Source organism: Equus quagga, unplaced genomic scaffold (genome assembly GCF_021613505.1).
Source record: "Equus quagga isolate Etosha38 unplaced genomic scaffold, UCLA_HA_Equagga_1.0 73442_RagTag, whole genome shotgun sequence".
Classification (NCBI taxonomy): domain Eukaryota; kingdom Metazoa; phylum Chordata; class Mammalia; order Perissodactyla; family Equidae; genus Equus; species Equus quagga.
The window spans coordinates 4,192,387-4,218,639 of record NW_025802777.1 but is presented as its reverse complement, the minus strand read 5'-3'; the positions used below and the strand labels follow the sequence as shown (position 1 = coordinate 4,218,639).

Below are 26,253 nucleotides of genomic sequence, written 5' to 3'. Positions count from 1 at the left end.
GCTCCTTATTCACTTTTAATCTGTAGTAGTTATTTAGTTTCTCTTTGTCTTTCATGAACTTGACATTTGGGAAGCATCCAGGGCAGTTATTTTTGTAGAATGTTCCTCAGCTTGGCTCTGCCTGACTTTTTTTTACGATTAGATTGAAGTTACGCCTTTTTAGTAATAATACCACAGAAGTTTGATAAATTTTCTTATTGGTTCTGATAGATTATATATATATCTTCTTGAATGTTTTGCATAGATAATTGTATTAGATATTTTGGTTATTTGTGTCTTCCTAGCATGTGGGAGGTTTTTCTTCTCTAAACTTTTTTTTTCTTTTTTTGGTGAGGAAGATCGGCCCTGAGCTAACATCTGTGCCAGTCTCCCTCCATTTTGTGTGTGGGGTATCAAGCATGGCTTGATGAGCGATGTGCTAGATCTGTGCCCGGGAACCCGTGAACCCCAGGCCGCTGAAGCGGAGTGCACGAACTTAACCACTACACCATCAGGTTGGCCTCATAAACTTTTGAAGTTAGACACGGTCATATAACTTTTTCTGGCCAATGAAGTGGGAGCTGAAGCGATGAATCCTGAGGGATTTACTTGTAGGTGCTTGATTTTCCAGCTCTCTTTGCTTCGCTAGTGTAAGCACATATTGATGCGAACATGTCGTAAGATCCGTAAAATGATAAATCAACTTTTGGAGGACAGCTGCCTTCAGAAGTAGTCTAGATCAGCAGACCTGACCTGTGTGAAAATGAACTTGCTGTTTTTTCTTGGGGTTGTTTGTTAACTGTGGCATAACCGAGACTATTTGGTCTGATACAATATTGTCTGTAAAGAAGAATATCTTCATTTCTTCGTTTTCCGATTCTTATACCTCTTATTTCCTTTTCTGGTCTTATTGGATTGGCTAGGACCTCGAGTACCGTGTTTAATAAATCAGTAATAGTGGACATCCGTATTGTGATCTTGACCTTAATGGGAATTCTTTTAAGTTTCACTATTTAGTATGATACTTAGGCTAGGTGTTTAATGAATACTCTTTGTCAAGTTAATAAGTTCCCTTCTTTCTCATGAATCAGTGCTGAATTTTATCGATTTTTTTTAGTTGCATCTGTTGAGAGAATCATGTATTTTTTCTTCCTTTAATTTACTGGCATAGTATATTAATGATAATCTCGTGAATTATTTAGGAACTTTTTTTTGAAAGAGCTGTTGTTCATAATTTTCTTTTCTTTTTACTATCTCTGTCTGAAGTTGAAATTTTTTTCTGTTTTTCTCTGAAACAGCTTGTAAAAAAGGATTTTTTTTCCTTTAAAACTCAGTAAAGTTCACCTCTAAATCTTTTTGAGTTGTCTTTTGGGGTGGGGGCAGGTAGGATTTTGGTTACAGATTCAGTGCCTTTAATTGTTATTTGCTTATTCAAGTTCTGTTTCTTTTTCAGTGAACTTTGTTATTTGTGATTTTTCACAAAATGATTTTATCTAGGTTTTGAAATTTATTGTCATAAAGTTGTTCATAATATTCTATTATGATTTAAAAAAATTTTATTTCTCTTTGGTTGTGGACCTTTTCTTTTTTAATTTGATTTATTTTGGCATCTTTTCTCTTTTCCAGTTAAATCTTGCTAGAGCTTTATTTATTTTATTAGTTTTGCTAATAAATAGTTTTTGAGTATAGAGCGATCTTTTTTGTTTTATTCTCCATTTCATTCTTTGCGACTCATATTACCATTTCTCCCCTTTTCTTGCCTTTTAATGTTTATTTTCTTTTTCCAGCTTCCTGAATTACATACTTAATTTATTTTAAATCCTTCTTTTTTGCCCTATAAATTTATTCCTAAGAAATTTTTGCTGCATTCTACAGGCTTTGATAAGTTGTTCTTTCATTTTTGTTTGTTTTAAAATATCCATTGTGATTTCCTCTTTAACTTATAAATTATTTCCCATATAGATTTAAAAGTTTCAAAACATGCATTTTTCCCCATTATGTTTTTATGTTGATTTTCAGTTCCTATAAATGGTACATGTGCAATTAAAAAGAATGGTTATTCTCTTTTTCTCTACGTATTTATTAAATGAAGTTTATTTGTTTTCTTCATCAAATCATTATTATTACTATTTTTTGTTTTGCCCTTGTTATACTTTTTGAGAGGAAGGTGGAAAAATACAGTTGATCTTTGTAATATTGTCAATTTTTGTGTTACGTGTTTTGAGACTGTGTTGTGAAGGCTTACACGTTTATCAAGGCTCCGTGTCATAAGATGATGTGGTGAATGCTGTGTCATATTGATGCTTTTGGCCTGAGCTCTCTCTTGTGTCATGTGGCTGCACTGGGGTCCCTCTCAGCACCGCCCACCTTCCTAGTTCTTGTGGGCATCTTTCCCACCTATCGTTGTACCTTTCCTTTGGGTGTGTCATTTTAACCTCCATAGAGATGGATATTGTTTTTGCCAGTCTGATAAATTCTGTTTTTAAATAAGTGAGATTAGTCCATTTATAATAAGTGTGGCTTCTGAGATACTTAGACTTAATTCTATTATCTCATGTGTTTTCTCCTTACCAACTTTTTCCTTTAGTTGTCTTTTCTTCATTTTTTTCTCCTGTTAATTGATAAAGTTTTCTGTGTTCCCGTTTTCCCCCTTTGCTGGTTTGCAAGCTGTGGACTGTATTTCCATTCTTTTAGTGATTATCCTCAATTTTGAGTCATGTATTTTAACCATATATAAAGTTTTTCAGTATTTCTATCATTTTCCCTATCATGACAAGGATGTTAGCATACTTTAATTAGCAAACAACTTCTCTCCTTTATTTTGTAGCTCTTGCCTAGCTTTTGGTTTTAACTTTTTAAACATGAAAAATTAGTTATTTTTATGGACATAAATTAGTTAAGTTTAATCACATATGTGGTCAATTTCCGTGCTTATTGTTGTGTCCTGTGTCTCTTGACAGACGCCTGGGTTTGCACATCTTGCTGAAGTGCATCCATTATAATTCTTTAGTAAGGCTATATGGGCAGTAAACTTTCATACTATTTGTGTGTTTGAAAATGTCCTAATTATGGCTTTGCTTTTGCGTGTTAGTTTAACTGGGTATGAAATTCTGGATTGGCAATAATTTCCCTCCAGCATTTTCAACATCACATTCCATCATCTTCTGATTTAAATTATTGGTCTGAGACATTTCTGTCAGTCTAATTGTCAGGCTTTTGTGGATAATTTGCCTTTCTCTCTGATAACTTTTGAGACTTTCTCCTGGTCCTTGATGTTCTGCAGTTTCATTGTGATGTGTTGAGGTGTGGATTTATCTTTATTTATCATGCTGGGTACTTAGGGTGCAGGGTTTTTTTTTTAATGCTTTGTGGTGAGGAGGATTGGCCCTGAGCTAACATCTGTTGCCAATCTTCTGCTCTCTCATTTTTTTTCTCCCCCAAACCCCAGTACATAGTTGTATAGCCCAGTTGTAAGTCATTCTAGTTCCTCTATGTGGGATTCCCACACAGCACGGCTTGGTGAACGGTGTGTACGTCTGCGCCCAGGATCTGAACCTCTGAACCCCGGCCACCGAAGTGGGGCATGTGAACTTAACCACATGGCCACAGGGCCAGCCCCTAGGGTGCAGTTTTGATTTGAGGACTCATATCTTCAGTTCTGGAACATTCTCTGCTATTTCTTCTCATATTTCTTCTCTGCTGTTCCTTCTGTTCCTTTCTTCAAGAACTCTTGTAAGGTTAAGTTGACCCTCTTGAGGTGTCTGGTACATCCACTTTCTGATAAGTTTCTGATGTAAGTCCTGGTTGTGGTTGGAGACAGTTAGCTCTGGCAGAAGATTCCTTTCAGTGGGGCCTTCCTTCTCTCTGTGGAATGTGCAAAGGCAAGGCTGCAGGTTGAATTTCAGTTTACCCTACAGGATCGTTTCCTTCAGGTTCCTGTGGACCACCTCTGCTCCCTTTGCTCCGGCTTGGAAGGGAGGCAAGGAAGACTTATGAATTTCACTTCCTCACCTTTTCCCCCACTTTCACCTCCCCCATAAAGGGTACGTGTAAAACTCTGTTTTTGGTGGTTTTTCATGGCCACCACTTTCAAGGGGTATGCCAAGAGTTGTGTCCCTTTGGTTTGGTGTTGCTTGTATGTTTTTGGCCAGTTTGAACTTCCTGCTTCATTTCAGTGTGGACAAAGTAGAGAAACAAATGTCTCAATACCCTATTACACATTTGAGCAAAAATAGTTGCTGACATTATTCAACCCATTAGCAGTAGGTCAGAGCGGGTGTTCTATGTCCCAGTTTTGTATAAAGTCTGGCAGAATTCCGAGTTGTTTGGCATCTTTGGAGAGAAACAGATGCCCATTATAATTGGACATGAATTAAGGAATTGAGAATTTTGAATGAGGCAAATAAATGGTAGGGAGCTGGCCTCACTAAGATGGAGGTGTAGGTGGAAGGATGGTGGTCGACATTCTGTGGATCCGAGTTGTCATGAATGCTCCACAGCTGAATCTCTGGAGAATCCATGAATGACTGATGTTGGATTTTTTTTTTGATAACTTTATTTGGCTTTCTCAGGGACCAAATGCCCAAATTCCCGGTTTGCTAGTTATTAACTCGGGTTACCCCCCTGAAATGTGCAAATAAGATTCATTACTCCAAGACTGTTGTTTTTTTCCTCCCCATCCTCACTCTCTTGTAAATCTTGTTTTTGCTTCTGCTCTGAGAGTCACTTTACCAGCTGACTCTCCCACAGGAGAAAACTGTTTCCGTGAAAGATAACTAAACTACATGCAAAAGAAGTAATTTTCTCTGAGTTGTTCTTTGACAGACTTACGCTTCCCATTTTAGACTTAGAGTGTGGCACTCAAGTCTAATGTTGCATGTGCACTTTGCTGACCTCTGACACATGCTGTTAACACCTGTCTGATTGATGCTCTTTTTTGGGTCATCTGTAGTAATTGTGGGGTGCAGAAGCCAAGTGGTCAGCACAGGTTCTTCCATCAGGTAAAATGGAGGAGCTTTTTCAGGCTAATGAAAACCGATAATGCCAGAGACCATGTGGGAGATTTAAATGGTTAGAGGAAGAAGAGTTATGATGTTAGGAAGGCATTTTTCACGCGGTTGGTTCCTAGTTATTCAGGTTTATCGAGCCTGGTGGTTCTCACTCTCCTGCTGACCTGTCTCAGCTGTGCTCTTGATTCAGCTGCACCGCCACACCGTCAATCTTCTCTTTATCCATTTGATTTCTTAATGGGTCTGTAAAATGTGTTCCTCACAAACTGTTCTAAGATCAAAGAAATGTGGGCCACCTGCCTATGAATCTTCTTTTTGAGATTCACTCTACATGTTCATTTTGTAAAGTTTCCCCAAAGTCCTACAGTTAAGAAGCCTGTTTAATTTTGTTGAATCCGATGGTCCCCCAATCTGCGATCCCACCTCTCTCCCACCTCCCACCTCACTGCCCCCAAACACACACGGGTCCTCTTGAAGTCTGGTGGGGCACAGTTAGGGAAAACCTGCCCAATACGGACAGAAAGGACTCCACAGTCCCTCCGGCTCTGATCTCCGCTTCCCTTCAACTCTTGATTCTTTTCTTTCTTTTTATTTTTTTAATTAATAGTTTTATTGAAGTGTAATATCAGTATTATAAATTTTACCCACTAAGTTTGCAATTCAGTGAACCCCAAATTCTTTTTCATTGTCCTGGTAAAATATACATAAATTGCATTGACCATTTTAGCCACAATTCCATGACATTTCGTACATTCACAATGTTGTGCAAGCAAATCTACTATCTAGTTGCAGAACATTTTCATCACCCCGAAAGGAAACCCTGTATCTGTCACTTCTTTTCACAGTGCTCAGCTCCTGGTGACCACCATTCTACTTTCTGTCTCGATGAATTTGACTATCTAGGTCCCTCATATAAGTGGAATCATACAGTATCTGTCCTTTTGTGACTGGTTTCTTTCACTTATCGTACTGTCTTCAAGGTTCATTCGTGTTGTAGCCTGTGTCAGAATTTCTTTCCTTTTTAGGGCTACTATTCCAGTGTATGAATGTACCACATTTTATTTATCCATTCCTCCATCTGTGGACACTTGGGTTGTTTGCACCTTTTGGCTCTTGTGAATAACGCTGCTACGAACACGGGTGTGCAAATATCCGTTTGAGTCCCTGCTTTCATTTCGTTGGGGCAGATACTCAGAAATGGAATTACTGGATCATGTGATAATTTCTATGCTTTATTTTTTGAAGAATTGCCATGCCATTTTCCACAGTGCTGCACCAGTTTACGTTGCTACCAGCAATGCACAAGGACGGGTTCCAATTTCTCTACATACTTGCCAACACTTGTTAATTTTTTTAATAATTTATTTTTATGATAGCCCTCATAGTGGGTGTGAAGTAGTATCTCACTGTGTTTTTTTTTTTCAAGATTGGCACCTGAGCTAACAACTGTTGCCAATCTTCTGTTTTTCTTCTTCTTCTTCTCCCCAAAGCCCCCCAGTACGTAGTTGTATATTTTGGTTGTGGGTCCTCCTAATTGTGGCATGTGGGACGCCACCTCAGCATGGCCTGATGAGCAGTGCCATGTCCATGCCCGGGATCCCAGCCAGCAAACCCTGGGCCGCTGAAGCGGAGTGCGCGAACTTAACCACTCGGCCACGGGGCCGGCCCCTCCCTGTGGTTTTGATTTGCATTTCCCTAGGGGTTAGTGATATTGAGCATCTTTTCATGTGCATGTGGGTCACCTGGATATCTTCTGTGGAGAAGAGTCCTTTGCCCATTTTTTAATAAGGCTGTTTGTTTTTTGTTATTGACAAATCCCTACTTGTTAACAGATAAGATGTTTACAGTCATGAGCTTTACTTCTGGGAAAGAGGTTGCCCGGCGTTTCTCTCTTTTCTGCTTCCTTCTCCCCACCCTAGTCCTCCATCAGTCATCATTTATTACTGTGCTGGTTTGTCCTGTTTTCAGGCTTGACTGAACAGCTCCCCACCCTAGTCCTCCATCAGTCATCATTTATTACTGTGCTGGTCTGTCCTGTTTTCAGGCTTGACTGAACAGCTCTGTTCCATTCGTTTCCACATCCCAGGTTTTGGACCATCATCTCTTTATAGCTGTTGGTTCCTTGGATGGAGAGTTTTATTTAAGCCAACCGCTCCCATCACCTTCCTTCTCCTTCTAAAGGATTGTCATTTGCTCTCTGATTTTAGCCACAGTTACTCCACTGAAGCTGCATTTTGGAAGTCTGAGAGCTTCTGGCTCCCTAATTTTCTGTAGGATGAACATTGATGATGACTCCTTCCTTCTTTAGCCTCTTTTGGTCCCTGAGGACGCTTCCCTGTGACACGGGGAGGGGGAGTGAGCAGTGGGGTTGAGCACTGTGGACCCTGGGGTGCTCTGTGTGTATGCGGATGCTGCCTTTGACCAGCGTCTCACTTTAGGACCCAGGCTTTACTTTACTCTGTGGGTTTCTCCTTGTAAGAGAGAACATTAGCGCCCACCTTCTAGATGCGTGGTGAGGACTGAATAAGGATCACGTGATAAGTGCTTAGCACAGTAACTGGCACCAGGGAGTATCATGTTAGCCACTGTTTGGATGTTAATCTGGTTTTTCTCTTATATATCCAATTGATCCCTTTTCACCTCCATTTTTTCTCCCTTCTCACTCTTGTTTTCTAAATCCTGTTCTTTGCTCTCCATCATTCTCTTCCTGGACATTGTCTCATGCCTGCCATTTCAATGTTCCCCTTTGTGCAGGCAGATTCTAACCAGGTTACCACTCTACATTTTGGTAGGAGGCTTCTTGTAGCACAAAACTGTGCTGTAAGGACGTATTTTTTGGAGGACATTTCGACCCTTGTCAAATCCCTCCATGTCAGCTGCCCCCTCACCAGCTCCTACACAGCCATACCAGTTCCTCTTCAAATCTGGAAGAATTGGACCTTTCACCAATTTCTATGAATTGCGTTTTTATTTTGGTGAGGGAGATTGGCCCTGAGCTCACATCTGTTGCCAATATTCCTCTGTTTTTTGTATGTGGGATGTTGCCACAGTTTGGCTTGATGAGCAGTGTGTAGGTCCATGCTCGGCATCCGAACCCATGAACCCTGGGCTGCTGAAGTGGAGAGTGTGAACTTAACCACTATGCCACCCGGCCAGGCTCTGAATTGCATTATTTTGAAGATGAAATCACAAATGTCACCCCGGCCGGTGGACCTGGGCCACGTCAAGTGATTATATCCCGAGAAGAAGGAATTGTAGGGCTTTATGAATCAAACAGAGTAAAATCACAGAAGTCTTAGGAGTGATCTAGGATATTGCTTGAGTGTTTACTAGTTCCTGGGTACTGTGAAGTACTTATTTAACTTTCGCAAGAACTTTCAGAGGTAGTTAGTATTATTTTCTCATTTTGTAAGTTTTCCATTTCTCATCTAGAGAAAACTGAGTCTTAAGACGGTAAACATGCCCCGAATCTTATAACTAATAAGTGACTGACTTAAGATTTGACCCAGTTCCCCGGGGCTCCAAATACCGAACTCTTAACATCATCCGTCTTCCATATGTGTCATTTCTCGTTTTATTTCTTCCTGCGCCCTTTTCTTTCTATATTTATTAGATATGTTAGAGCTTAGTCCGTTTTAAAGAGAGAAAATGGGTGCATATTTATCTGTGAAACTTTGTTTCATGTTTGAATTAATTCAGTCCTGCTTTTAGTTTTATTATTCTCGCTCTTTTCTATAATTTTTGTTTGGTTTCTAAATTCTTTGAGAGCTTAGTCCATTTCTTTCTTTTCTTTAATAATGAAAGTACATAAGGCTCTACATTTGCCTCTGAAAGTGACTTTGAACTCATCCTAAAGAATCTTATCGCCGAGTGGTTAAGTTTGCGTGCTCTGCTGTGGTGGCCCAGGGTTTCACTGGTTTGGATCCTGGGCATGGACATGGCACCACTCGTCAGGCCATGTTGAGATGGCGTCCCACATGCCACAAGTAGAAGGACCCATAACTAGAATATACAACTATGTACTGGGGGGATTTGGGGAGAAAAAGCAGAAAGAAAAAAAAAAAAGAAGATTGGCAACAGTTGTTAGCTCAGGTGCCAATCTTTGAAAAAAAAAAAGAATTTATCAAAAAAAAGAATCTTATCTAGTGTTGTCATTTGTTTTGTTTTATAAGTAATCTATTCTTGCACATTTATTATTTCTCCTTTGACCTCAAGGTTAATTTTCTTTATTTCTCATTGTTTGGGATTTTTGATGACTTGATGATTAAACAATGTTAATTCCTAGCTGTAGTGCTCTATGGCCAGGGCGATGACCTCTCGTTTTCCTATTAAGTCTGTCTACACTTACATTGAAATTCAGAAGCACGTGTAGTTACAATTATGGAGATACTGGTTTAAAATGAAAATGACTAGGATTTGAAACCTGTGTTTATAAGTCACTTATTTTAGTCTAAATCTGAGTTCTTGTTTCTCCAACTGATATGTTCTGTTTCTTTTTATTATTCAAGTAGGATATATATTCTCAATAAAATTCTCAGGGCACATCGCTAGTTTTGGTTTTTACAGGACAGTGGCCCCACCTTGTTCTGTAACACAGTGCTCAAAGCCAGATACCGGTGAAGAAATGAAGTGGTTTGTTGAGTGCAACAGTAGGCCTCTCTCATAAACCCATCAATGTTTAACAATTTTAACGAGCTTTTAAAAAGTGTCATATTTTCACTGTGAATCATTTCACATTAAAATCTGTGGTTTTCCTGCCAAAGTTATCTTTAATGAAAGCTATTTACTTTCAGCCAGATTTTGAGTAAAGTGAATGTGAGTGAAGCTGGAAGCAGATTCCACAAGAAACCCAAATGTCAGAGGGGGAAATTGCTGAGCAGCTGGGTCTTGGTTCTGTTAATGCTCCCATTGACAGGCTCAGCCACACTCCACCAGCACTCCCAGGACAGTGCCTCCTTCAGGACTTCTTGGGCATTGGTGACCTGGGTCAATGAACCTTCTCTCTCAGACATTTCTGCCTTCCTCCATCGATTCTTGGTGCCTGTGCTGGGTTTTCAAGTGAGAGAGTGAAAGACATGAGGAGGACTTGCCTTTGATGAGGAGATGATGTTTACGTGTTTGTATTTTCTTTTTCCATTTCAGGGAAGCTGCTTTCTATAGATTCACTGCAAAGCTGTGATTGCCTAGAGGTGGCCAGAGGAGAGAAGGCGGTCCCCGGGAGGTAAGGCAGCAGAAGAACCCAAGGAAGGATGGGACGCAGCTGCATGGAAATAGCTCCCCAGCTGGTTTCGAGTCTTGAATGTAACAATTTGTCTCCTCTTTGATAGCTGACCCTGCCTGTCGATTTTCTCCAAACAGAAGTAAAACTCGAATGGGGAAAAATTATATGGAAAAAAACATTTTTCCTTTCAAAATATTCATAGAGAGAGGAGGAAGCATGTACTTAGAGAGCTAAATACAATGTTCCTTGTGGGCGGAATTCCACCTAATACTGCCATTGTGCTTGCTGCTTAGCAAGCGCACCAAAAGCGCACTGCAGATCTTCAGGGAATAACTGCTTTGAGTCATTTTATCCATTTATTCACTTAGTAACTGTGTGCGTGTTTGAGGGCTGCCGTAACAAAGGGCCACAGACCAAGTGGCTGAAATGACAGAAATGGATTGTCTCACAGTCTGGAGGCCAGGAGTCCGAGGTCACGGTGTGGGCAGGGCTGGTTTTGGGGGCTGTGAGGCCGACTCTGCCCCAGGCCTGTCCCCCAGCTTTTGGGGGTTTGATGTCAGTCTTTGAGGTTCCCTGGCTTGTAGAAGCACCACCCCAATCCCTGCCTCCGTCTTCCCATGGTGTTCTCTGTGTGTGTGTGTGTCCTAATTTCTTCTCCAGTCATGGATTAGGGGCCCACCCTCCTCCGGTGTGGCCTCATCTTAACTAATTGCATCTACAATGACCCTATGTCCAAGTAAGGCCACATTCTGAGATCCTGGGGGTTGGGACTGCAGCATATGAATTTAGGGGGAACACAGTTCAGCTCAGAATAGTAAATATTTATTCACGCACCCAGTAAATGTTTCCTGAACATCTCTTATGTGAAACTATGGTATGAGGTGTGGAGATTTAAATAAACATGAATAAAGTATTTCCTGTTCCAAGCCACTTGCAGTAAAGTGGGGGAGCAATGTATAAGCAAATAACTGTGCTCTGACAGCGATCTGGTAAAGGTCTGTGCAAGGGGCTGTGGTGGTACCAAGAAGGGGCATGGCTAAGTGTCCTTGTTTGTGGAGAGGAACACTTCCTGCAGTCCAGGAAGCAGCAGCTTGAGGGCGGTCGACATGGGACGTGGAGAGGGAAGGTCAGGAGATTGCCCTACAGAGGTTTTACTGCTTCTGAGAGTGTCACTTCTGCTGTGTTGACAAATCACGTGTGCTTTTGAATTTTGTGTCTGGACAGCCATTCTTTATTATTGTGTATGCCTTATTTGCTGAACGAAGATTATCTTCCATCCGCATGATCATTCTATGCCTCCCTCCTGGCACAAATAGGCAAATGCTGGAATTAATGCTCTGTATGTGCCATTGGTTCCCCTGTCTTTCTTCTCTGCACAGCTTTTCATTCCTCTTCATGCTAAAGCATCCTGACTTGTGTTTCTGAACAGTCCTAATGACGCTCCACTCTTTGCCTCTAATAACCCACGAGCCTCTTCAGTGTGAGCAGTAGGGGGTGAAACGCTTGATGTTGCTTCCTCTTCCACTGAAATAAGCCAGATTCCGTTTCTTCTGAGAAATAATTGAAGTCTTATGAAATGCACATAAAGCAAAAATACCTAATGCACTGAAAAGTTTTGCAAAACAGTTTGGTCCCTAGGAGATGCCATATAAAGTGAGAGATTTTGTGTAAGAAAATGTTGCAAAGAAGCATGATTTGGCTTTTGGAGACATGGACATCTTCTCATTGGTTCATTCCAAACTTTCCTTTGTAAAGGGGCACAAGCGTAGGGTGACTAATGGCAACTGGCTTTTTGGTGGTAGACATGATGCCGTCTATACAGAAGTTGAAATATAGTGATGTACACCTGAAATTTATATAATATTATAAACCAGTGTGACCTCAATTAAAAATAACTTTCCTTTGGGCTTATATGTGGCAAATACTGGGCATCCGCAGATGCTACAGTGATGAAAGATACAGAAAAGGACCCTTGCTCTGTCCTGGCGTTATCAACCAGTGGGAAAGGTGGGCAGAAGTCCAAGGTTGGCACAAAGAAATAATAAAACACAGTCCTGTTAATGAAACTGATAAAATACCAGACAGTGGGTTCCGCGAGTAGTAAATGAAGGAACGGCTCTGCTGAGGACTTGGCGTGAGGGGTGAGTAGGGTTTGCTGAGCAGAAGTGGGGTGAGGGTGGAAGGTGGAGGAGGCCCCGGGAAAGGCGCGCAGCATGGGACATTTGCACAGGAGGGAACGCATGGGCCTGTTCAAGGAGTGGAAAGAGAACAAGTGTGGCCTGAAGGTAGAGGCCAAGGGAGATCAGCTGGAACAGATGCGGCAGGACGTGAGCTGATTTATGGGGGCCTGGTGGATCCGTGGATCGTCATCTTAAAGATCGGCTGAACTTGTTAGTCAAGAAATGAAATTTCATGCCTCAACGAGTCAAGATGCACATTGCGTGCAGCACAGTCCAACCTGAATTGCTGGCTATTGTTTTCATTGCCTCTTGTTTAAGAGGCATTTCATATGATTTGGAATCTGGGCAGGCCATAGTTTACAGAAAGATGACATTTCCTTGTTTTAATTTTCTTTCTTCTTTCTCCACCCGTACATGTGGTTTGCATGCTGACTTCCTGTCACTTTCGAATTCTTTATTGAGATGTCACTCAAGCAGCCTAGATTCTCTGGCTCTAGATTTGTTTGGGCATAGGCATCCGGAATAAGCAGGAAGTGTTCTCTGGGAGAAATCTCTTTATTTGTTTTCAAGGTGTTTTGTATGGGGGTAAGAATACTATCCTTCCTTAATGTCACCAGACCCAGGCAATCCAAGAGCTTTTCCAAATTTTTCTAAAGTGGTTAATTGCACAGAATAATCAGCAACCTCATTAATGACATTCTACTTTTTTGCTGTGTTATTAATTTGTTTAGTTTTTGGTCAGAAGAAAGGCCCCAACTCTTAGCTTACTGAAGTAATCAAAAGCTTTTTTTTTTTTTTTTTTGAGGAAGATTGGCCCTGAGCTACCATCCACAGCCAAGCCTCCTCTTTTTGCAGAGGAAGAGTGGCACTGAGCTAACATTTCTGCCCATCTTCCTCTACTTTGTATGTGGGACGCCTGCCACAACATGGCTTGAGAAGCAGTGCCTAGGTCCGTGCCTGGCATCTGAACCAGCGAACCCCAGGCTGCTGAAGAGGAGAGCTCGAACTTAACTGCTAAGTTACTGGGCTGGCCCCTCAAAGCTTATTTATTTATTTATTTTTGGGGGAAGATTAGCCCTGAGCTACCATCTGCTGCCAATCTTCCTCTTTTTCTTTTTTTTTTTTGCTGAGAAAGACTGGCCCTGAGCTAGCATCCATGCCCATCTTCCTCTACTTTATGTGTGGGACCCCTGCCACAGCATGGTTTGACAGATGGTGCATAGGTCTGCACCCAGGGTCCAAATTGGTGAACCCCGGGCCACCAAAGTGGAATGTGTGAACTTAACCACTGCAGCACTGGGCCAGCCCCCTCAAAAGCTTATTTTTAAAAAATCCCATGGTAGATTGGCCTTCCTAAATCTATGGACACCATTCTTTTTGTTCCTTTTGACATCGTGGATAAAACTGTTCAGTAAAATCGTTCGGTGTTATTTGGGCTGTTCAGAAAAGAATGCTCTGGAGGTTTAAAAGAATGAGGTTTCAAAAACCTTGAGTTGTGCTCTTGTGTTTTTTAAGGTTTTGGAGCTGCAAGTAAAAGCACTTTTTTTCTTTAAATAGAGAAAGCTTCAGCAGGGGATAGATTGTAGAGCGAGGGAATGGACCGGAATGAGTCCAGAGCCCCTGTGGCAGGCTGACGTCTCAGAGTCTGAGGCACGAGGCTGGGTGGGGTTCCCTTCTGCCCGTTCCCAAGGGAATAAGAGTCTAGAAGGTCCAGAAATGGAGCTTACCAGCAGGAAGCCCAGCTGACAGCCTGGAAAAGAGCAATGCTTTCCTCTGGAGAGAAAGTTCATGTAATTGAGGGAAATCTGAGGAGGCCCCGGGACTGCTCCCTGTGACCGGCACCAGGTACTCAGTAAAGGACTGCAGTATGTCCCCCCAGACTCATGCGTGTGTGATGGAGTTAGGAGGTGGGGCCTTTGGGAGCGATTAGGGTTAGATGAGGTCATGAGGGTGGGGCCCCCATGATCGGATTAGTGCCCTTGTAAGCAGAGACCCCAGAACACAAGAGCCCTTGTGCGAGTCCCCCTCGACCCCCCCACCTCTGCCATGTGAGGACACAGTGAGAGGTGGCTGCTGCGAGCCAGGAAGAGGGGGCTCTCACCAGCACCCGACTGGCTGGCAGCCTGATCTCCAGCTTCCAGCCCCCGGAACTGTGAGAAAATAAAGGGTTTAAGCGCCCCCGTCTGTGCTCTTTGGTTTTGGCAGCCCCAGCTTCCTGAAATGTCGGTTCCTAAGTTGCCTTCCTAAAGCTCTAAATTCGTCGATTCTGAGAACAGTGATCGTTAGTATGAATTCCCGGGCGCTCTCTCCTTCGTCGCTTGGTTCCATTGGCGCTGCCATCTTCAAAGTAAGCAGAGTCTTCTCTGCTGTGTCATGGATGGGAGAGGGAGGCCCCATGGGACCCTGGATTATCAGTCTCGAAGACCTAGAGGAGGCCTGTGGACCCCTGACGTCCTCAGAAGAAGCCAGGCTCCTCACATGCTTCAAGGCCACGCTGAACCCGCCCTGCCTGCTCTCCAACCTCAACTCCAGGCTTTCCCTTTGCACCCTGTCCTGTTCCTGGAACCTACCGGGCCCTTCCGGATCCCCTGCCTCTGCCGGGGGGCCTCCCAAGGGCAGCTCTGAACGGCCCCCAGGCGGGACCTCCATTCTCTCCTCTGCCCTGTGTCAGAGAAGAGCTGGAGCTGGACAGCAGACTGAGCGGCTAAACCAGATTTCATTCTGGAACTCTTGCAGTCGGGGAAATGAGAGCTCAGAGCCGGGCTCACCTCAGAATACAGCCCGGACAAGCAGGGGTTTGTAGTCAAGCAGGGCGGGGTTGGGGGATGGGAAGTTACTGAGAAGAAATATCAGGGGTTGGGGCGGGGAGCGGATTCTGGCTAAACTGACTCGATGGGAATCTTGCTGAAGGCAGGCCAGGTGGTCAGATACCTAGCCTCGGGGGTGAGGAAGTTGATCAGATTGAGGGTGGGGGATTCTGGCTAAACCCACTAGGCAGGGTTCTTGCTAAAACTGGGCGATGCACAGATGGATACGGGAGTCCAAAGGTTGAGGCCCAGCTGAGAAGGGCATTCAGGGGAGCCTGACTGAAGTTGGGTCAGGAGGAGTCCACGACAGGCTCACCTCACATCACTGCATCGCTCCATGGTTATTGCTCTGCTGGTCCCGTGGGTTGTGAGCCGCTCAAAGGTTTGTCTTCTTTCTCATTGAACCCCAAGCACCTGGACCCCTCGCTGCCACCGAGGAGACACACAGAAGAGGTTTTCCGAGGCAGCAGAAGGGCCTGGGATGAGGGCACGAACTGTCCTCCCTTGTGACAGCCGTGGGCTTCCAACAGGATGTGTTCCTGTCTTAGCTGGTCAGCCTCCAAAGAAGGGCGCAAGATGCCCTTGAGGCCGTGCCAGTGGGGGCACGTCACTAACACAACTTCCCACAGCCACCGGCGGCATGAAGGGTGAGTGGTGAATGAGATTTTGGTTCACAGTTCTTGCTTGAGCTGATGAGGTGATGTCAAAGGTAGAGAGGATGTCAAAGGCAAAGGAACCATTCCTTACTGGTTTGGAACACTTGAATTCCCTTCTCACCAAAGGGTCCTCTGAACACCTCTGAGTGCCAACCCCAGCCACTGTGGTGAAGGGCAGCTGGTGTGAATGGCCACAGCCAAAGGATGTCTCTTGTGGGGGACTCTGTTGACCTGCCACAGGGAGCCAGAGTAGATGGGAAAACATTTTTTAAATGGGGGAGTGGTTGAAATAGAGTTGATGGTTTATTTTGAGTAGGAAAAGTTTTAAAAATCGTCAGCCACTGTCACCATTTTTTTCATAAAATTAAACAATATATTTTACCCAAAAAAGTGGTAAAAAACATGCAGCTGTCAAATGTCCCATTTCACCTGACCCTAGCTCAGCCTTGGCCCAGCCAGAAGGTGAGACTAGAAAGAAGTGACAGTAAGAACAACAAAAAACCTTAGAGTGAGTGGAAATCTGGGGTGGTCTCACCCAGTGCCTCGGATATCCGTTATGCCACTCTCCCTCCCCTTGAATCGGTGCCATTGTTAGTTTTGAAGTGTGCCCATTCCTCAGCTCGGGTATGTGTGCCTGCCCACCACTGGCTGTGGAAGTCCCTGAGTGCCAGAGCAGGGCTGGTAACCTGGCCCTAAAGACCTCATCATGACCTGATAAAGCTCCTCTCTCCAAATGGGGTCGCGTAGTCTGAGGTACGGGGGGTTACGACTCCACCATATGAATTTAGGGGGACACCATTCAGCCCATGACAGGCACTGATCTCGACAGTCTGGAGCCTGAGACTTCACCTCTGAAAGAAATTTCCGGCATTTTCACATCACATTACAGTAGATGTAGACATTTCCGAATACGGGCGAAGCTCTTGCTGCCTTCAAAATGAAGGTGGTTATTAGACCTGGAGCTAGAAATCGTTATTAGATGTAATAATGAAGAAGTGCACGTATTACTTGGGCACACTTCAAAAAATGTTTTGATGCATTTATTTCAACATCGTTGCCTTCCTTTGTAATCCTGTATGTTTGGTTTTATAAACTGTGTTAGAAGGATCCATGATAGAAAAACGTTTGTGGGGGGTTTGGGGCTCCTTCACTGGCTTTGGGAAGAACTTCCTTCCGGGCGAACTGTAGGAGGCCCACTTCTGTTCCTCTCACTGGCTCTCCCAGGGAAGGTCACCGTGCTCCAAGGGGCAGGCGCCCTGCAGACCGTGTTCTCTCCCGGTGCCCTCGGGCCTCATCTAGGGTGGCCTGGGGTGTGAGCAGCCAGCCAGGAGTGAGATTCTCCCGGTCCCCTGTAGACACTCCTCCCACTCTGCTTTTGGTTCAGGTCATCCCATGGACAGTGCACACCCGCTTGTCTGTAACCAGGAGCGTGTGGGCAGCATACCTCCAGCCAGGTGGAACTTGAAGGGGGGAACTGGGTTGACATTAGTAGGTGCCATCCATGCCACTGAAGGCACACTTTGATTAGAAGTTGTGACCGAAATGATCACTGCCACGCAGGCCATGCTTTCCGGCCTCCCTGTGAGCGGGCGTTCTCTCCCTAGTCGGAGACAAGGAGACAGGACTGGAGCATCCAAGTGCCAGGTGCCAAGTAGTATCACATTGTGCCTGAGCCGGATGTTGGCGAGATTGTCTGTTTCCAAATGCCTCCGTCTTTCCATCCCAGCAGGCTACCTGAACTGAACAAACGGGGGCTTTTAAAATCTGCTCTGCAGCATCTTAACTCGTAATGGAAAATGCAGTAGGGACTGATTTGACAATTAATGAAATATTGTAGAATCGTGATAGAAACTTCACCCTTGGGTCAGGGAGCCTGCCTTCCGTATCTGGCCGGTGATCTGTGAAAGCAGCCATCAGTGCTTTCGGGTTTACAGAAGAGGCAAGCCCAGACCTTATTTCCTGGGCTGTAGTAATCTTATTTTTAATTTTCTGTATATTACAATGTTTGATCTGTTAGAAGACCTTTCTGGCTGGAGAGAGACTGCCGCTCCCAGGGCTAACCAATTATCAGAGAAAGCCAAAGGACATGCAGACTGACCAGCCCAGAGTCACACCGTCTCTCTGGCTCTCCCACCTCGGAATACAATATTTCTCTGCCTTCATCATCCCAGGGCTGGGTGCCAGGCGGCGAGGGGCCACCCCTGTCTCCCAGAGCCCGCCGCAGTATCTCACAGTAGCCCCTCCTAAGCTGTTCACCCTGCCCTGTCTTGCCTTTTCCACAAAAATACTCAGTAAAGGCCGTGGCCTGGACCTGTCTCCTGCTCCTGCTTCTGCTTCCTGACCCAACCTAGTGTCCTTCCTGTGGTCCTGCGTGGCCAGCCGTGCCTCTTGTTTCTGAGAAAACTATAAATAGCATTCAACTTTTCTTTCAGTGACATTGACCTGTCGGGGTCATCACCAAGTCCCCTTTGTGAAGTAAGACCTGGACACAGAGTGGGTCTCTTCTGTGATACGCTGGCCATTGAAATGCCCTGTGGAAAAAAAATCAGATTTGTGGTCAAATAAATTTGGGCTGTTCTACAGAAGATATCATCTTTTCAGAGATTTATTTATTTATTTATTATTAATTTTTTTGGTGAGGGAGATTTGCACTGAGCTAAGATCAGTGCCTATCTTCCTCTATTTCGGATGTGGGATGCTGCCGCAGCATGGCTTGATGAGTGCCCAGGATCTGAACCTGCGAACCTCAGGCTGCAGAAGTGGAGCCCGTGAACTTAACCTCTACCTCTCCAGGGCTGGCCCCCAGAGATTTATTTTTAATTAAAATCATTTAAAAAATATTAATGTGGTATAACTTACATAGGCAAAGTGCACAAATCTTAGCTGTGAGACTCCATCAATCTTTACAGGTGTCTCTGCCCATGTGACCACCACCCTGATCAAGAATAGAATATATCCAGCTCTTCGGAAGGGACCTTGTGCCCACTTCCAGTCAGTAATCCCACCACAAAGGTAACTGCCATTCTGACTCCTGTCGTCATTGGTAGGTTTTACCTGGTTTTGAACTTCATATAAATGGAATCCTTTAGTACGTACTCTTTCATGTCTGGCTCTTTTCACTCATTGTAATGTCTGTCGGATGAATACATAGTGGGTGTGTCAAAAATTCGTATTTAAAAAAATTTTTTTTTTTGAGGAAGATTAGCCCTGAGCTAACATCTACTTCCAATCCTCCTCTTTTTGCTGAGGAAGACTGGCCCTGAGCTAACATCCATGCCCATCTTCCTCTAATTTATATGTGGGAGGCTGCCACAGCACGGCTTGTCAAGTGGTGCCATGTCCGCACCCAGGATCTGAACCAGTGAACCCTGGGCTGCTGAATCGGAATGTGTGAAATTAACCACCGCACCACCAGGCCGGCCCCAAAAGTTTGTATTTTCTAATGGCTGTTTAGCATTTCATTGATCATTCTGCTGTTGATGGAAATTTCTTATTTACATTTGTGCCATTTATATCAATTTATTGCCTCTTGGCTCCAAATTCACTCTTTTTGACTGGACCCCATGAAACTGGCTCTGGACCCACAGTGATTCTCTGTTCTCCGTGAGCCATGCTGTCCTCATCAAGGAGGTCTGGATCTCAGCCCTGAGTTGGGGGCTTTTCCCCAAGGTTTCCTCCTTAGCCCTGGGGGCTGTGGCTGCTCCTTATATCTGCTAGGATTCTTTATATTAAACTTTCTCTTTTTGAATTACTAGTAATTTCGTTCTCCTGATTGGACCCATAGACCCTGAGACCATAGTTTTTGGTTATTATGAGCAACATACTCTGAACATTCTTGGCCATCATTCTTGGTGGACATAAGTAATCATTTCTGTTGAGTATGTGCCCAGTCGTTCTAATGGGTTGCAGTGGTATTCTATTGTGGTTTTATTTGCATTTCCCTAATGACTAATGATGTTGTCCTTTCTTGGATTTTTGGTATTTGGATATTTCTTTTGCAAAATAACTTGTTCACAATTCATTTTTTAAAAAATTGTGAGTTTTTTTTTTGCCATTTCCTTGCTGATTCACAGAAGTTATTGATATATTGTGGATAATAGTCTGTTTGCCAGTTATATGTTTGGCACATATGTTCTCCCAGTCTGTGGCTTGCTTTTGAACTGTCCTGATGGTATCTTTTCAAGTTCCATTCATCATCCTTTTCTTTTATGGAGTGCTTTTTGTGTCCTGTATAAAAATAATTGCCTGGGGGCCAGCCTGGTGGTGCAGCAGTTAAGTTCGCACTTTCTGCTTCTCTGCAGCCCGGGGTTCGCCAGTTCGCATCCCGGGTGCGGACATGGCACCGCTTGGCAAAGAGCCACGCTGTGGTAGGTGTCCCACATATAAAGTAGAGGACGATGGGCATGGATGTTAGCTCAGGGCTGGTCTTCCTCAGCAAAAAGAGGTGGATTGGTGGTGGTTAGCTCAGGGCTAATCTTCCTCAAAAAAAAAAATTGCCTAGTGCAAGATCAGAAAGCTTTTCTTCCAGAAGCTTTATTGCTATACCTTTTACCTTTGGATATGCAATGCATCTGGATTTGATTTTTATGTATGGTGTGAGGTTGGGGTCAGGTACTTCTTTCTCCCCATGTGGATATCAAATTGACCCAGCACTCTTGATTGAAAGGCCACTCTTTCTCCGCTAAATTCTCATGATGCATTCATCATCTACCATACGTGTGGGTCTATTTCTGGGCTCTCTATTCTGCTCCATTGATTTATTTGTCTGTTGTTGTGCCAGTTTTCTTACACAGTTAAAATGCACATCAGCTTATTCCTCTGGGAAAGGAAACTGGTGAACTTTGTTAAAAGATTGGATAGACTCCCTCAGCTTTTGTATAAGATATCTGTTTGCCCGGGCCACCATCCAGCTTGGGGGAGTCATCTGGGTGCAAACTGAATTGCATGACGTGGTTATTGTGTGCCTCATGCCCCCACACCCAGTGTTTTCTCCTGTTGAGAAACCTGTGATGGGGTGTATTCTTGAGGATCTTACTCCTGCTGTCTTCCTCAGGTGGCCTTTACTCCTCTTCCTGAATGCTTCCAGAAGAATCCCTTTGCTCCCTCCATGACTAAATTGCTCTTGAGGGATCAGTGACAGGCTGTTCATAAGATGCAGGGGCTCTCCACATGCAGTAGTCAGTATTCTCCAGACTAACAGAACCAACGGGAGATGAGAAAGATATAGGTAGAAGAGGCTTGCTATAAGGAATTGGGCCACATGGTTATGGAGGCTGAGAACCCCCGTGATCTGTAGTCAGCGAGCTGGAGACCCAGGAAAGCCTGTGGTGTAGTTCTAGTCTAAAGACTGACACACTTGAGACCTAGGAAGAGCCGAGGTTTCAGTTCAAGTCTGAAAGGAGGAAAAAAACCCCTGATGCCCCAGTTCAAGCAGTCAGGCAGGAGGAGTTCCCCCTTCCTTGGGGAGAGGGTGGGCTTTTTGGTTCTATTCAGGACTTCAACTGACTGGATGAGGCCCACCCACATTAGGGAGGCACATATGCTTTAATTAGTCTACTGATTCAGATTTTTACCTCATTCAAAACACCCTTACAGACATACCCAGAATAACGTTCCACCAGATACCTGGGCACCTTGTGGCCCAGTTGTGTTGACACATACAATTAGCCATCAGACTCCAAGAGCTGCGCTGCTCCCTCTGCTTCTGATGCTGATGCTCGGTCCTCCTCCAGTGGGCGGGGTGCTGGACACCAGGTAGGAGCTCAGAGTTGCTGGTCCAGCATGGGTCTGGGGCAGTTGGGGGATCCTCCCTCCACACGGCAGTTCTTTGATTCCTTGGGGACACCTGGGGTCACCCAGCTCCTGCTCACTCTTGGGGACACTCTCCCCTCTACTGGAGCCCAAGAGTAGAGCCAGGTTTCACGGTGCTTGAAGCTTCTACAGTTTTGGTTGAGAACAGAAAGAAAACAGTGGAGGTGAGTAGTCCTGTAGCAGAGCGTCATTAGTCTCATGGAATAGCCTCCTCATAAAACGTCTTTCCTTGAGAAGGCCCAGGCCTAACCTCCAGACCCTGGGCCAGGTGGTGTTGGCATGGGGTGGACTTCGGGGAGGCGTGGCTCATCTCTGGCTCCAGGCCACATGTGACCCAGGAATTCACTCCCCATCACACTCGTCCACTCCCCTCCTGCTCTCCTCCTCTCCCCTAGGGGAAGGGATATTTTCAGCTCTACAACTAGTCCACTTAAAAATCAGGATAGGCATGCTGGTCTGGGGTCTTTGGCCCCACTGGTTTGTGATGTGGTGCCCACTGGTGTTTTCAAAGGCGCCTAGAGTAGAATCATGTGGGACATGTAAAAATGCATATTCCTGGGCTCCAGACCCGCTTTATCAGGATCTTTGTAGGACTGACCCTTTGAACCTGCATGTTTACCCGGGTCCCGGGTGACTGTTACAGGCCCTGAGTTTGAGAATCTCTGAGCTGTTCAGGGTGGAGATTCCCAATGTCATCTGTTCTGCATTCCCTGGGATGGGCCACGGGCTGCGGGATGGCGAGAGTTTTCCCAGATATGTGACCACAGCTCTGGAGTAAGTATCCTGAAGGTGGCTGCCAGGTCTCTGGACTGCTTGCCCACTTCCTGAGTCCCACCTGTCCCATCACACCTGCCCTGCAGGGACAAGCTCAAATACGGCATCCTCCACATGGCCCCTCCAGCTGGCTTGGGCCCCGGGGGACATGATGGGTTATGTGCTTCGGCCAGTAGGGCCCTGCCACTTGCTCTGCCTCCTGGGTGCCATTTGGAGTCCAGCAAGAGACCAATGCAGGAGTGAGCTGAGCGAGCATCCCTGGGGCTGGAGATCCGTGCAAAGGATCCTGAGAAAAAGCACACTAGGGGAATGAGAACTGAAGGTTTACCATTGAGGCAACCCCCGAAGAAGAGCAAACTTACCTGAGAAAGGAAGCAAAGTAGAGAAATGTCATCTTTCTCTTGCATTTGGGTTTTACGTCTCTCTCTAAAATGCATTGTGGGAGAACGCGGTTTGGTCCCCCTCACCCTTCTTCCACCAGAATAAACAATACATCCTAACTGTGCAAATAAATAACCTCACAAAGAGAGAAAGAAGGGAATAGAATTCTCAGCATCCTGCATGCCAGTTCAGACACGTTCTCACTGTCTGTTTGCCTCCTGAGGTGACTTCTCTGAAGTTGGCAGGAACTCCAGCTGAGCAGGGGCTCCACGGGGGCCGAGAAGAACAGGAGCTGGACTAAGTTGGTCTCCAGAAAGTTAGCTCGTTCTGGAAATCTCCATCCTTGTTCCCTTTCTCTCTCTCTCTCTCCTTTTTTGCTTTTTGATGAGGAAGATTGGCCCTGAGCTACCATCTGTGCCAATCTGCCTCTACTTTGTATGCGGGATGCTGCTACAGTGTGACGATGAGCGGTACTGTAGGTCTGCACCCGGGATCCGAACCTGCCACCAAAGCGGAGTGTGCGAACTTAACCCCTTCGCCACCAGGCCAGCCTCATTGTTCCCTTTCTTTTATAGTGAATATATTTGGAACAGAATTTTAACACAATGAAATTCCGAGGTCCTCTTTTGCCATCAAGACAACCAACCCTTTCTTCACGTCACTCAGTCAGTTTCTTTTCTTGCTGGCTCCTCTGTCCTCTCACCCAGGATGACATTTTGAAGACACAGACACTGAGTTGAGAATTGATGGAGTTCTTCTCTGTGTTAACGTCTTTAAGCATCAGCCACAGATTCTGTTATGTAGAGATGGTAAATTATTTGCATGAGAAATTGGACTAAAACTGACTTCTGAGTGACCATGTCTGCTTAAAAAGCTCTCCGTGGGGTTCTAACCCCTTGGAAAGACCTGAAAAGACTCTCAGATATTTGCATGCTGTTATTGTTGTCAACAGGTGAACCATGTGGTGGAATTGGTTTGTCTCGATCGTACCCATTTTACAGATGACAAAAGTGAGGCTGGGGGTGGGGCTCAGATGCTTCCCCAAGGTCACGTGGGTAGGTGACTGCAGAAGCAGCACCCCAGAAAACACTCGGGCACAAATGATGAAGAGCTGCCGGTCAGGCTTGGTGACTTGAATGACACTTTTCTTTTTGTTGTTTCCTTATAGTGATTCTTGACGAAGGGAACCATCACTTTTGGTAAACAAACCAAACCCAGAATGTGAAAGTGTTGAATGTCATATGCTGACAGCTCTTAGGAACAAACGTCCTCTTGGAATCTACCCTGTGGCTTAGCTTTCAAACCAGAGGTTCCTCTTACCAAGGAAAAAGTGAGTTATTTGCTTTCTTAATGTAATTACATTAGGATGGATGCTCCTGGATTCATTGAGGATGACAGAGATGGATGGGGCAAAAGATGGAAGGATCAATTGGGAGGTTTACAAAAGAAACCAAAAAAACCAAAAATAACCATCACTGCCAGCGGAATGGAATTCCGAGGGGGTTGTGCAGATCAGACTACGGGTCCTGCTTTTTATTTGAGTAGTAAAATGGTGCTTGATTCGATCAGAGAATGCAAATGCTCCATAGATTTAGACCTAGAACATGCGGTTTCCAGTGTTGCAGGTTCTTGAGCTGGAGTTAATTATGGAGTCAGAGAAGGGTGGAGCTGGAAGGACCTAGTGAGAGATGTGGTCCCATATCTTTTTAAATGAGGAATCTGAGACTCCCCTGGTGAAGGGCTGGCTAGCTTTGGAGCTGGGCCCAGTGCCCTGTTTTCTGTGGTCCTGATCTCACACTGTAGGGTGAATGGTGCTGGCAGTCGTCTCTGCCTCCACGTTAAACCACAGCTCTTCACTTCGGTGTGCAGTGAGATTCCAGAGTTTCTGAAACATAAGCCCTGAAACCTGGGTCTCTTCCCCATCTCAGCCTCCCAAGGTAAAGCTAAACATGGCTTCCTGCTTTTGAGGGCTACACATCTGATTTTGTTCCATTTCAGATGGCCAACGTGAAGATGATGTTGCTGTGTCTTTCACTGGTGGTTCTGGGAGCCCTCTGTTTGTATTTGAGCATGTACACTCTGATTCCTTTTAAAGAAGGGCCGTTTGTTTTCAAGAGAAGGCAGGAGAACTTCCTTCAGCTCCCAGATGTGGACTGTGGGCAGAATCCTCCCTTCCTTGTCCTCCTGGTGACTTCATCCCAGGAACAGACATTGGCTCGCACGGTCATCCGGAACACGTGGGGACAAGAAAAGATTGTGAAAGGAAAACGAATAAAGTCGCTCTTCCTCTTGGGAACCACCACCAGTAAGGCCACATCGAAAGCGGTGGCCCACGAAGGCCGGCAATATCGAGATATCATCCAGAAGGACTTTCTGGATGTTTATTTCAATTTAACTCTGAAGACCATGATGGGTATAGAGTGGATCCACCGCTTCTGTCCTCAGGCAGCTTTTGTGATGAAAACAGACTCTGACATGTTTATCAACATCTACTATTTGACTGAGCTGCTTCTGAAGAAAAACAGAACAACTCGGTTTTTTACTGGCTTCTTAAAAATGCACGACTACCCGATTAGGATGAAGCAGAGTAAGTGGTTTGTCAGTAAATACGAGTATCCGTGGGACAGGTACCCACCTTTTTGCTCGGGCACCGCCTACGTGTTTTCTGGCGATGTTGCACGTCAGGTGTATGAAGTTTCTGAGACTGTTCCGTTCCTTAAACTGGAAGATGTCTTTGTGGGGCTCTGCCTCGCAAAACTGAAGATCAAACCGGAGGAGCTCCACTCTGAGCAGACCTTTTTCCCAGGTGGGTTAAGCTTTTCCACATGCCGTTTTAGGAAGATCGTGGCCTCCCATTTTGTCAAGCCTAACGATATGCTGATCTATTGGCATGCTCTGGAAAGTTCCCTGGGAGAAGAGTGTCCAGCTGTCTGAGGGGAGCCCAGTGGCACATCTGGACACACTCCACGACCCACGCGTGATAGTTTTTGAAAGATCGTCGGATGGCACCGCTGGGGATCATCAGTGGGGAGGGAGAGAGTGAGGAAGGAAGAGGGAGAAGATTGAGAGTGATGCCCTGTGGCATTCCAAATCTAAACTAGGACGTAAGCTTCATTGGAAGCGCTGGATGATTCCCACTTGATGCCTGAGCAATAATAGATACCATCGCTTGAGGACACTGTGGCACTGAATGCTCGATGGATGCCTTCCTTTTTCCATTTCAGAGATCCGTCTCCATCTGAAGGGGTGAGTGTGACCATCCCTATTTTATGCAGGAGGAAACGTAGCTTAGAGAGGTGCGGGAACTCATCCCAAGGCTCACAGCCAACAGACATGGGAGCAGGGATGAAGATGGAGCATTCTCAGAATCTAGTCGGCAGCCCCCGACTTGGTCCACCCCTCCATGTTGCCTCCCCTGGGGGAGAACTGTGGTGA

At 45.0% G+C, this 26,253-nt stretch overlaps 1 protein-coding gene across 1 annotated transcript in view; it reads left to right on the top strand.

The window, feature by feature from the left end:
- LOC124234349 (beta-1,3-galactosyltransferase 5-like) overlaps positions 1 to 25,981 on the top strand; it is a 34,442-nt gene extending 8,461 nt beyond the window's left edge. The window contains exons 2-4 of the mRNA XM_046651687.1: positions 10,131 to 10,209; positions 23,987 to 24,148; positions 24,817 to 25,981. Of these exons, the coding sequence (XP_046507643.1) occupies positions 24,817 to 25,752 (936 nt within the window). The 5' untranslated portion in view covers positions 10,131 to 10,209; positions 23,987 to 24,148 and the 3' untranslated portion in view covers positions 25,753 to 25,981. The remainder of the gene's footprint in view (positions 1 to 10,130; positions 10,210 to 23,986; positions 24,149 to 24,816) is intronic.
- The last annotated feature ends 272 nt before the right edge of the window (positions 25,982 to 26,253 follow it).